Below are 13700 nucleotides of genomic sequence, written 5' to 3' on the forward strand. Positions count from 1 at the left end.
AGACCAAATCTGGAGTGTGGTGTACAATTTTGGTCGCCCAATTATAGGAAGGATGTCAACAAAATAGAGAGATTACAGAGGAGATTTACTAGAATGTTGCCTGGGTTTCAACAACTAAGTTACAGAGATAGGTTGAATAAGTTAGGTCTTTATTCTCTGGAGCGCAGAAGGTTAATGGGGGACTTGATAGAGGTCTTTAAAATGATGAGAGGGATAGACAGAGTTGATGTGGACAAGCTTTTCCCTTTGAGAATAGGGAAGATTCAAACAAGAGGACATGACTTCAGAATTAAGGGACAGAAGTTTAAGGGTAACATGAGGGGGAACTTCTTTACTCAGAGAGTGGTAGCGGTGTGGAATGAGCTTCCAGTGGAAGTGGTGGAGGCAGGTTCATTGGTATCATTTAAAAATAATTTGGATAGGCATATGGATGAGAAGAGAATGGAGGGTTATGGTATGAGTGCAGGCAGGTGGGACTAAGGGAAAAAAAGTTGTTCGGCACGGACTTGTAGAGCCGAGATGGCCTGTTTCCGTACTGTAATTGTTATATGGTTATATGGTTATTGCATCCGCTGCTCTAGGTGTCAGCTGCTCTACATCGGTGAGACCAAGCGCAGGCTTGGCGATCGCTTCACCCAACACCTCCACTTAGTTCGCAATAACCAACCTGATCTCCCCGTGGCTCAGCATTTCAACTCCCCTTTCATTCCGAGTCTGACCTTTCTGTCCTGGGCCTCCTCCATGGCCAGAGTGAGGACCACCGTAAATTGGAGAAACAGCACCTCATATTTCGCTTGGGCAGTTTGCACCCCAGCGGTATAAACATTGACTTCTCCAATTTCAGATAGTCCTTGCTTTCTCCTCCCCTTCCCAGCTCCCCCTCAGCCCACTGTCTCCGCCTCTTCCTTTCTTCATTTCCCCCCCCACACCCTCACATCAGTCTGACGAAGGGTCTTGACCCAAAACGTCGCCTATTTCCTTCGCACCATAGATGCTGCCTCAGCCGCTGAGTTTCTCCAGCATTTTTGTCTACCAACCATTCACACAAGTTCTGTTATCCCACTTTCCTCACCCACTCCCTACACATTAGGGGCAATTTTACAGAGACAAGTTAACCTACAAAGCCAATGCGTCTTTGGGGTGTGGGAGGAAACCCACACGCTTGCAGGGAGAATGTGCAAATTCAACACAGACAGTGCCCGAGGACAGGATCGAACACAGATCTCTGGCGTGTGAGGCAACAAGTCCACCAGCTGTGCCACTATATTTTATTTTCCAACACACAAAAAAATTATATGTTGATAACTTTGGTTACTAACCAAACTAAAAAAAGGTTTTAATAAATTGTCAGTCTTAAATCTCTAAGTGATGCTATGTCCCCCATTACAGCTACTGTGTTTTAATTCAGTTCAAGACTATGGGGCAGTACATTGGCCATAAAGTTGCTGCCTAAAAGTGCCAGAGACCCGGAAATGATCCTGAATATGGGTGCTGTCTGTATGGAGTTTGCTCCTTTTCCCTTTGATCCCAGGTGTGACAACACAAAACTTAGTCAAGTAGCAAGTTGCTGTGAGCTGGAATTCACTGGGGGAAAAAGCTGGTGGAAGATAATTTAAACAAAGAATTGTCTCAACCTGAAACATCACCTATTTCTTATCCCCTGAGATGCTGTCTGATCCGCTGAGTTACTCCAGCCTTGTGTGTTTGTCTTCGGTTTAAAGCAGCATCTGCAGTTCCTTCCTACTCAAACAAGGGAATGTTTGAGGAAGAAAAATACTGCTGGTATATGGGGGAGCAGGTGGAAAATGCAATAGACTGAATTGCTTTACTAGGTGCTGAGATGGACTCAAGGGGTGCAATGGTCTCCCATATTCTAATGGTCCTACGCTAGTAACGAAAACTAGGCTGGCAAAATCCTGGCTCTAGGAATGAGTATAGATCGGGGAATAGATAAACGCAAGCAACAAGTATTGCAAAATGTACATTATAGGATTCCATAAAATTGTGCAATTTACAGTAAGCTTCAGTCCTACTGATACAATTTGACAAAGCTTCAAAGATACCTACTACATAATATATCATTCAAATATGATGCAGAAATAATTTTAGCACCACAATAATCTCTCAAAAGAAGCACATTTCAGATGAACACCAACCCACTACAGCTATCCAAGCTAATTTTGGTAGTGTACTGGCAATGGAAAATGATGAAACTTCATGTAATTGAGGATCTCAGTTAGTCTTGGTTCCACATGAGCATGCAAAGACAAACATGTCATTGAACCATGACATTGAACCTGGGGAAACAGTTCCACAGATGCAGCTCAGTGGGTTTCCCATCTACTGGAATGGGAAGCCAGAAGCATGGAATGAATTGGCATAGAATTTGCCACAATTTGGTCAACTGTGTCCAAGTCAACCATCCATCTATCCTCCTACCTGCTCTTTAGATTCTGGTTTAAAATGAGAGGGGAAAGATTTAATAGGAACCTGAGGGGCAACCTTTTTTTTACACTGAGGGTGGTGGGCATATGGAACCAGTTGCCAGAGGCAGCAGTTGAGACAGGTGCATGGATAGGAAAGGTTTAAAAGGATATTGGCCAAACACAGGCTCGAGGGACAAGAGTAGATCTTGGTCGATGTGGACTCGCTGCGCTGAAGGGCCTGTTTCCGTGCTATATCTCTAAACTAAACTCAATGTCAAATTATACGAGAACACTCTGGCAGAATAAATGAATGCAAGGTGCTGCTCTTGTCATCATGGACACAACTACAAATAAGTTAAGGTGTCAATGATGCACCATAAACATAGAGGTGCTAACCAAAAGTGACTCGTGTTGGTCAATGCATTAAAGTGGGCCCGCTTATACCAATGGAACGCACAAATCAAACACTATGTTAGAAATGTTAAATACAACCATAAAATGCTGGATACACTCGTCAGGTAGCATCTACGGAGAGAGAAACAAAATTAATGTTTCAGGGCAATGATCTTTCAATATTTCAGCATCTGCAATATTTTCCCTTTACTAATCGACCAGCATTGATGTGCAGGTTATTGGCTCAAAGAATTGAAACTGGATCGACAGGAAGAGTTCATTATGGTGTTAATGTTTCAGATCAAATGTTTATTTCTGTTCTCGTTCCACAGATGTTGCCCAAGTGTTTCCTGAGTTTTCAATTTAATACAGAGGGTGCAGACAGAATTTTAATAAACCAACATCAACTGCTGCAAAATAACTTGCACCAGATTCATAGACTTAAACGGCACAAAAACAGGCTACGTCCCGCAGTTTTGCTCGCCCACACACCTGCCAAACACCTGCTCTTGGTCCACCTCGGCCTGTTGATTCTCCTAGTTGCTAACCCTTCCCATTACCATACCAACCTTCTATCCTGGGGCTCCGCCATTGAAACAGTGAGACCGCACACAAACTAGAGGAACAGCACCTCAGTCCACTTGCAACCCAATGGTATAAACCTAGAATTCTCAAATTATGTAAGCCCCCCCCCCCTTTCCTGTGCCTACCACCCCTGTATGCACCATTTTCCCACTATTCCTTCTCTTCCGCCCCCGCCCCCCAGCCCACCCTCTTTCCCAGCCCCCCACCTGCTCTCCTTCTCTCTCAGTCTTGTGGTTTCCTTTCCTTCGCAGCCATCATCTCCCCATATTCCAATCAAAAACCCCTTGCCTGTATCAACCTAGCACTTGTCAGGCTCTGTCCTGCTCCCACCTCTTTTCCCCCACTTCAATCAGCGTGAAAAAGCGTTCCAACCCAAAACATCGCCTATCTATGTCTTCCAGAAATGCTGCTGGACCCGCTGAGGTCTTCCAGCACTTGGTGTTTCACTCAAGATTCCAGCATCTGCAGTTCCTTGTGTCTCCCAACCTATTCAGTCTCTTCATACAACTCAACATACTTTCACACAGAGAGGGTGAATCTCTGGAACTCTCTGCCGCAGAGGGTAGTTGAGGCCAGTTCATTGGCTATATTTAAGTTAGATGTCGCCCTTGTGGCTAAGGGGGTCAGGGGGGATGGAGAGAAGGCAGGTACGGGATACTGAGTTGGATGATCAGCCATGATCATATTGAATGGCGGTGCAGGCTCGAAGGGCCGAATGGCCTACTCCTGCACCTAATTTCTATGTTTCTATGTTTTCTAAGATCTCCAGAACAGGCAACATCTTTGTGAATCTTTTGTGCAGCATCTCTTGCTTAACTACATTGATCGAATGTGGATTAACCTCGAAAATGTGTCAACCAGAACTGCTCACAATAGGCCAAGTAATTCTTTATAAATCATCCTGTGCTGATTGACCTGAACTGGCTACTAGTCCCACCTCCAATTCACGATTCTTGCCTATGTCTACAACACACTTCACTGGGAGACCATGATTCCAGCTGCTCAAACTAAGCAATTCCAAAAATCAAAGTCACACTGAAAAAAACATTTCAATCCTTTTAAAATTGTTATCGCCTTGAAATCACAGACTGTGGGTAGAGTCTGCAGCTGTTGTAAATGAAAGGTCAAAGTTGGCTATCTAAGCCAAATCTATTTTTTCTTCCCATTCTCTCCCTTGTTGCCATCTTCCACCGCTGGCTAACAGACCTACATGCTATGTGAAAACAGCTGCTAGACTGAGTTTGCAATATCTGCAATGTGTTTTATCTGCTTTTATGGTTATTGTTTAAATGCACCAATGCACAAATCTTTCTTCTCTACAGTTCCCCCACTGGTGTGGACAGATGTATGAAAAGAACAAATGTTTAACCTTCCTTGTTTAAAAAAAAGCAAAGGATATGTATTGTTCTACAACTTGAGTACTGTGAAAAATAAACTCTCAGGGAAGCAGAGAATGAATTAGTTGTTGTGGGATGGAGATGGGAAATGTGTACTTTCTCCGCATCTAAAGTATACATTATTTCATTGAAAGCAATGAGACGTAAAAAGGGAACTTGTTAATTTAAGTCTGACAGAAGGTCCAACCACAGTTCACATGTTTGCTGTGACCTAAAGTCCTTGGAAAAGCAGATAATTGATGGGGGGGGGGGGGAAACAAACCAGGAATAGCTTCATGTCTACCCCCAAATGAAAAGGGTGGTGCAGATGGTAGGAACATTCTGCCAACATCCACTCTGGCCAGATCAATCTCCGTTTAAGCATTTCCAGCAAATACCCCCCCCCCCCCCCCTCCTCTGTCTTCTCCAAAGAATATGTTCCCAGTTTCTCCCATCTTTCCGAGTAAGTGGAGTTTGTCATTCCAGAAACCACTCAGGTTATTCTTCCCTCACCCCTCACTAATGCCTTCACATCTTTCTGGTAACTTGGCAATCAGAATGAACACAATACTCCAGTTGAGCCCTACAGTCCTCGCAACATCCTCGTAAAAATCATTTGCACTCGTTCCAGCTTCACTGAACTGTGCCCATGTAGCCCGGGTGCCTCTGCTCTCCTTTCCATTTAAGAACATTATCTATATTATTTTGCCTCTTCTCATTCTTCCTACCTTAGTGCATCATTTCACATTTCCCTGCTTCACCTGCCATGCATCTGCCCTTACATATCTCGCTGCAGTTCATTATTATTATAACTACATAACAATTACAGCACGGAAACAGGCCATCTTGGCCCTTCATGTCCGTGCCGAACACTTATTTTCCCCTAGTCCCATCTACCTGCACTCAGACCATAACCCTCCATTCCTTTCCCGTCCATATACCTATCTAATTTATTTTTAAATGATAAAATCGAACCTGCCTCCACCACTTCCACTGGAAGCTCATTCCACACAGCTACCACTCTCTGAGTAAAGAACAACCCCCTCATGTTACCCCTAAACTTCTGTCCCTTAATTCTCAAGTCATGTCCCCTTGTTTTCACAGTGCATCCTTTTCTCACCATAAAAAAACCATTGCTGATAATAACAGCATTTCAATTTAAAGAATAGAACCAAACCCCCCACCCCCAATCAGTGAAAGATTGGAATCTTCCCATTCCCGTGGTCTCCCATTTACCTGTTAAACTCGTTGCCCTGGGTGACTCTTGAACGGAGGTGGACTTGCTGCGCCCTTGGTTCCTGCGCTTGCTTGCAGCCGATCGGGTCGTCCGAATGTGCACCTTGCTGACTTTGAAGAAGACGACCAGGAAGGGCTGCTTCTCCTGGGCCCCATGGAGTCCTACCAGGCCGGAAAGCCTGGGGTTGACACTTTGCCCTGCGAAGACACAGGAGGTAGAAGTGAGACAAAACGTGGCTTCATCCATTAACTGCAAACCTGCACAAGCATTCAACAAGAAGTGCCCTGGTTCCCAGCCAAGATAAATTCATCTGTAAATTCCAAGGAGAATTTGGAAACGCATTTTTCGCTCGAGAGGCTTGTCACTACAGATGGGATCGGTGTCATTTTTTGTTATTTATCTCTACAACAGATTTTGCTGGCAGGTTCAACATTCATTGCCCCTCCCTGATTGTCCCTGAAGGAGTAGAACATGAGCTAAACAGACCAAGTCAGATACAGGTTTACTGGGTAAGGACAGTATCATTCCTACCCTGAAGCGACTGGAGAGATGTTTTGGACAATCCAGTACATTCATTTGGTCATTCAGCGCATGAAATCTAGTCTTGATGATGATACGTTCTTGTCACTTGCACCAGGCTGGGTACAGTGGAATACTTTGCCTTTGTATACAAATTACACCAAAGCGTGGCCACAAAGCCGCTGACAAAGTTACAAGGACTCGTCCCTTCCTTATCCCCTCCGGGTCTCCCTTTGTTCTTGGTGTTCCCCACCACGCCAGGTCCCCCTTCCACTTCAGCCCCACCCAGACTCTGACCTCGACCCAACACTGTCCTCTGGACTCTGATCCGACCATATCGACCACTCGCTCTGCGCCGGCCTCTCTGCCGACCGTGGCACCCAGCGGGCAAGTTCACCTCCGCCGTACAAACGTGGCGGGGCGAGTCGGGCCCGCTGCTCGCCGGGCGTGTCAAGTATTCAAGTTAACTCAAGTTATTTAATTTCTTGAATTTAAATCCCCCAACTTACAACAGAGATCAATGATCCTAACCCCTTACTGCTGGTACTGAAACATGACCATTATTCCACCAGGTGGAAAGATATGAAGCCACGTGTATTTTAGAATAAGCAAGTTATCTCCACCTAGCTGCTAGAACCTTTGGGGCAAAGGATCGAGTTTGAGTTGGAACAGTTTTGGTTGGTGTCATTCTGGGACGTACACTACTCACTAAGAGAGTGTCAAACATCCCTTTGATAAGTTTTGGAGAATTAGGTTTTAGGAGGCTTTCCATGAATATGCAACATAGGGACAGACGCACACTGAACTCAGGCTCCGAAATTCTCAACTAACTTTCAGTAGCGCTGAATTTCCAAAGTTAAGCTCTAAGCAAATTCATTAGCACTGTTTGATGGAGAAGGTGAACCTCAAGATTTCTTCCTGATATTCTGGGATTGCCCGGTGCTCATTTGTACAGGGTCATCTTGGTGGGATTGGGGGGGCCTATTCTAAGGCTGGTTGCTGTTTTGCTATAATTTCCTCCCAGTGGTCACGACCACGTCTCTGTCAAGAGTACGATGGCATTCCTGCATTATCCAGTGTATGTATGCTGCAATTATTCATTACCATCTGTGGGACTGATTTCTCAACAGCAGAATTGGGGCACTTGCATTTTTGAGGTTTCTGATGCAAGTCAAACCATGCTCAACTTGTGCCAATCAAACATCAGTCAGCCAGGACATTATCTTCCCACAGATGCAGCAGATGTGACAAATAATTTTGGAATGTTCTATTTTTATATCTGCTTTCCAACGTTGCCTGTAAACAAACAGTCTTGGTTCCACGTGGTACATAAAGCCTTGAATAACCTGGGATACAAACAGCTTTATTGTAGTTTCAATGTCCATTAGTTTGTCATTTTGAATGCTCCATGCAACCTCGTGTATGAGTCAGTTTTCCAGGTATTTTCTGCCGAGGTTAAAAAGGGGGAAGGGCGCGATGGAGAGCAAAGCAGTAAGACTTCCAAACCATTGCATGGCAGCCATATTTGGCTCACCACTTTGTTTGAGAAGTCAACGCACACTAGCTACTGGGCCAATCTATCTACGGGAAGTTGCAATTATTACCCTGCTTTGTTCTTTACATTTTCATGAACATCAAAACAATAACTTAAAAAACTTTTTTGGAGATACAGCATGGAAACAGGCCGGCTGAGTCCATGCCAACCAACTAGAACCCTGTACACACCAAGGACAATTTAATCAAAGCCAATTAACCTACACACTTGAATGTCTTTCGATGTGTGGGAGGAAAACAGAGCATGCGGTCACAGGAAGTATGTACAAATTCCGTATGGTCAGCACCCGCAGACTGGATCGAACCTGCGTCTCTGGAGCTGAAAGGCGGCAACCCTACTGCTGCGCCACCGTGCTGCCCCAACAGAGTTGACTAGATTTCTAAGAACATTTATTACATAAACCACAGTACTCGTAATACGAATTTCTACTCCAGAACTAACACTTTAGCAGCTCATTGTTGGAATAGCCAAATGTAACAATTCAATTGTGTTGCAAAAATTTAATCAGCTTCCAGTTTGGACATACTGGAAGCAGTGAAATCATTGGTGATTAATCTGCTGGTTTCTGCAATAAAACTTCCAAATATAAATCAGATAGAATATTTTGCCAAGACGGATGTATTCATATCACATGTGAATTCTAATTAAGGACATGAACAGAAGCAGAAATAGACCCTTCCGCCTGCTTTGCCATTCATTAAAACATGGCAGATTCACTCTTGGCCTCCACACCAGTTCCCCACCCTCTATCAGCACTCCTCGACTCCCTTACAGTTTAAAAGATCTGTTCATCTTCACCTTGAATAGATTAAATTACTCCTCCTGGTCCGCTCACTGGGATACAGAATTCCAGAGATTCTTGTCTCTTCGGCATCTCCGTCATAAATGTGAGACCCCTTACTCTGGAACTGTGCCTCCTAGTTCTAGGAACAACCTCTCAGCACCCACTGTCAAATCCTCTCTCCCCAAAATTCTGCTCCTGTAACTTATGAGTGCATGTCAATATCGTTATCTCAGTGAATCCCCTCTGCACTGTTCCCAATGCAAGCACACACTTCTGCAAATACAGGCAGGCTCTGCATTACAGGGAGTGGTAGTTGTGTTCTCAGAAAACCATCCACGTGGTCACAAAGCCACATCGTCTGCGCCTGCGTGAAGAGACGCGTAGAAAAGACAAACTTTGTGTTCATTTACCGTATTTCCCAGCAATGAAGACGCACCCGAGTTGAACACGCACCCCCAATTTAAGTTGCTGAATTTTGAGAAAAGGATGGCGGGACAGGATCAAGGGTTTGGTTTAGTCCAGGGGTCGTCAACATCGACTGCGTGACCCGGGACTGGCGGCAGTTCCCAGATCCCCTGCGTCCCCAGGACTGTCTGTAGCGCCAAAGTCGCCTGCCCCGGGCCCAGCCAGTAGCTACCCATCAACCACCACCTCCACCGTTTGCGCCTGTGCCGAAGGACACCATGGCTGCCTGGCGGGCGGGCTGGCAGAAGGTGCTTTGGTGGCTGCCGGTACCGCTGTCCAGTCCCGGCGGCCGCATGCTGCCACCCGAGCTACTTCCCTCCCCGGCCACGATCCAGTGGCTCCACGCACAGAGCACCACGGCAGCGGTTAGTGAGCGAGTAGCGATCATGATTCCCCGACCCCGTTTCTCAACGCTCCTGCCCTCCCCGCTACTTTACCTCTGGCCAGACAACCCACACGCTGTGAAAGGAACTCTTCCCCACCCAACGGCACTGTCCTTTTACAGCCGCTTCCCATCAGCTGCCAGCAATGAGGGATAGACTTGGCTATCATTGTTACAATACAATACAATACAATTTATTTGTCACTTGAACCTCATAGAGGCTCAAGTGAAATGTTGTTTCTGCAGTCATACACACAAGAAAAAAAAGACCCGACACACCAACACATTTTACACAGACATCCATCACAGCGCATCCCCTTTGCTGTGGTGGAAGGCTCCGTATCTCTCCCCGCACTTCCGTCTCCCCCCGATGGTCAAAGTCAACCCCCGGCGGGCGATAGGAACCGCGGCCATTAACCCGTGCCCGATGCAAGGCCGCGCTCCGGGTCTTGTTGTTGGAGCCCTGGGCGGGCGCTGGCAAGTCCCGCAGCCGTTGAAGCCACGCCGGGCGATGATGAAGGGCTCCCATCATCCTCGACCCCGCTACTCGGGTGGGGAGAAGTCGCCGTTGCGGAAGCCCCGAAAAGCGGTGCCAGCACTGTCCACCAGACCTGCGGTAAGCCTTGTTCTCTGAGGGTCGGGTGCAGCAGCGCGAGGTAGTCAAGTCTATCTTGAGTAGCACCGCAGCTCCGTTGGCTAACAACCTAACCTTCGGCCTCCAAGACGAATGTAATTTTTCGTGCCTTATTTTTGGGTAAAAATAGCGTCTTCATTGCTGGGAAATACGGTATTAACTGTTCTTTCTCCTACATGAATTCCGTGAGTGTGAATTTCATTCTATATCTCAAATTTTGGGGTATTGATTTGTGAATTTTGTAAAGGCAAATTTCCACAGTCTGAACAATCCTAACTTGTGCCTTATTTTTGGGTAAGTGCTTGCGCTTCATGAATGGGGACCTCCAGGTCCATTTGCACATCAACATTTTGTAGTTTTCGTTGTTTTAAATAAAAAATGATATATTTTATTCTTCCTTCCAAAGTGTAAGAGTTCATAATTTACCATGTTATACCCCATCAGCCACATGCTTAACTGCTCACTTAATAACTTTCTTTTTGTCACTATCACGGCATACACATGCTCCCTTCATCCACGTCATCTGTACAGATACATTGTTGAGTTCCTGCACTGATCCCTGTAACATTACATGGGACATTGATTGACAATAAAAAAAAATGTCCCATTTATTCTGCCCAGTTAGCTCGCTACTCAAGAGTGTTTTATTTTCCTGGATAGAACAATTAAATTCTTACTTGCTGCAGCACAACTCTGTGAACAATATCATAAACGAAAGAAAAAGAAAGTTCAGTGTGTATACACACACACACACACGCATATATTATACAGGCACACATACACATGCATATGAATGCTAATGCTGAACCCCTGAGTCCTGTGCTCTCTCGTGCAATAACTTCTTTATAAGTTTGTCTGAAAATGCAAAAAGCTGCAACTATTGAGTTGTCAAGGATTTGGCAGCTGGGGTATAAAATGGGAAGTAGAAGCTGGGAAGTGCGGGTGCTGGTTTCCCAAGGAAAGACACACAATATCGGAAAAAAGCTCAGAGGGTCAGAGAGCATCCCTGGAGAATATGGATTGGTGGTATTTCTGGTCGGGACGCTTCGGCAGACTGACATTTCGGGTCGAGCCCCCACTTCAAACAGACTCGTGAAGGGTCACAACACGAAACGTCACCCACCCATGTTCTTGAGGGATGCTGCCTGACCCGCTGAGTGACTCCAGTATTTTGTGTCTACAATGTGGGACGTTATGTACTCCTCCACTTTGGAAGGAAGAATAAAAAATATATAAATCGATGGTAAGCAAAGGATTAAGACAGGATTCATAGTTTTGTGAATTCTGCAGACTGTCAGAAGTTTGAGCATCAGATTACAGATGGACATTTGTTTAAAAAAAAAACAAAAAGCAACACCAGGAAACAAATGACAGGGCAGGATAGGTCTAAAGATTAACAGAGATTTCCTCACTATGTGTGTTCAACTTTTTCCAGCCTTCTTTGATCTGGAATACATACAGTACACAGGAGAAGCAGGTCATGCTTATTTTCCATGTCGGGTGAAGGGACATAACCCACAGTTAGTCACCGCCACGACAGGCCCGAGAAATAACAATTTGTGGAAATCTATCTTTCCGCAGCACCTCACCCTACGTGGATTTTCCAAGCAGAGTTCATTTTAACATCAAGTCCAAGAAATAAAATTAGACATTAAATCCAAAGTTTAAATCATTATGTTTCTGGCATCCAGGAGCACCGCGAGATAATAACATGTTGAGTTCAGAAAAGGTTTCCTTTCAATATTGGGCTGTCTAGACATGGCTGACGTGGCAGAAAATAAGGAAAATATTTTACTCCAGTCAAACAGATCTGACTAACTCGTTACACATTGAACCCAAAGACTAATCTTTGCTTGTATTCCAATAGGTGACCTCAGTAAAGTGAGCAATCAACTGCTGCAGAGGTAACTATTTCCACTGAGTTCAGCAGCCCCAGTGAGATGGGGCTGGTAAATCCATTGGATCAATCAAATTGCAGAATTATGGCAGTGACAGTGTGGCAGCGAAGAAAGCAAATGGTATGTTAGCATCCATAGCAAAAGGATTTGAGTATAGGAGCAGGGAGGTTCTACTGCAGTTGTACAGGGTCTTGGTGAGACCGCACCTGGAGTATTGCGTACAGTTTTGGTCTCCTAATCTGAGGAAAGACATTCTTGCCATAGAGGGAGTACGGAGAAGGTTCACCAGACTGATTCCTGGGCTGGCAGGACTTTCATATGAAGAAAGACTGGATAGACTTGGCTTGTACTCGCTAGAATTTAGAAGATTGAGGGGGGATCTTATAGAAACTTACAAAATTCTTAAGGGGTTGGACAGGCTAGATTGCAGGAAGATTGTTCCCGATGTTGCGGAAGTCCAGAACAAGGGGTCACAGTTTAAGGATAAGGGGGAAGTCTTTTAGGACCGAGATGAGAAAATCATTTTTTACACAGAGAGTGGTGAATCTGTGGAATTCTCTGCCACAGAAGGTAGTTGAGGCCAGTTCATTGGCTATATTTAAGAGGGAGTTAGATGTGGCCCTTGTGGCTAAAGGGATCAGGGGGTATGGAGAGAAGGCAGGTTTTCTATGTAATTAGTCGCTGGCACGCCTTGTTTGACCCAATGAGGTATCAGGAGTAAGAACACACGACATCCAAGGCAAAGCACTTGAAAAAATACCCAAAGAATATGGTGGTCTATTTAATGGCCAATCTTGATCTACTGGATGGATTAAAGGGGGCACTCAGCAAGGGGTGGGGGTGTAAAAAGGGGTCCTGGCCAGGGTACAGGACAAAGAAGTGGCCCCCCCCCCCAGAGAGAAGGAAGAAGAGACGGCCCGAATGAGGAGAGATAAATAAGGCTTGCATTTATACAGCATGGCAACTTTTGAAGACTTCAGACTGCCTCGTAATGTTTTCAGCCAATGTCAACTTCTTTTTAAAAGTGCTGTAACACAGAAACATAGGAAATAGGTGCAGGAGTAGGTCATACAGTCCTTCGAGCCAGCACTGCCATTCAATATGATCATGGCTGAATATCCAAAATCTGTACCCCATTCCTGCTTTTCCCCCCCATACCCCTTGATTCCCCCTGCCCTAAGAGATAAATCTAACTATTTCTTGAACACATCCAGTGAATTGTCCTCCACTGCCTTCTGTGGAAGAGAATTCCACAGATTCACAACTCTCTGGGTGAAAAAGTTTTTCCTCGTCTCAGTCCTAAATAGCCTACCCTTTATTCTTAAACTGTGACAACTGGATCTGGACTCCCCCAACATTGGGAACAATTTTCCTGCACCTACTCTGTCCAATCCTCTAAGAATTTTATGTTTCTATAAGATCCCTTCTCATCCTTCTAAATTCCAG

The 13700-nt window shown here is 45.1% G+C and overlaps 1 protein-coding gene across 1 annotated transcript in view; it reads right to left on the reverse strand.

Annotated features, from left to right (window-relative positions):
- The window catches only part of bmp6 (bone morphogenetic protein 6), a 141807-nt gene that overhangs the window by 47998 nt on the left and 80109 nt on the right, over positions 1-13700 (reverse strand). The window contains exon 4 of the mRNA XM_055634800.1: positions 6017-6214. Within this exon, the coding sequence (XP_055490775.1) occupies positions 6017-6214 (198 nt within the window). The remainder of the gene's footprint in view (positions 1-6016; positions 6215-13700) is intronic.

The sequence above is a fragment of the Leucoraja erinacea genome, chromosome 4 (assembly GCF_028641065.1).
Source record: "Leucoraja erinacea ecotype New England chromosome 4, Leri_hhj_1, whole genome shotgun sequence".
In the NCBI taxonomy this organism is placed as follows: domain Eukaryota; kingdom Metazoa; phylum Chordata; class Chondrichthyes; order Rajiformes; family Rajidae; genus Leucoraja; species Leucoraja erinaceus.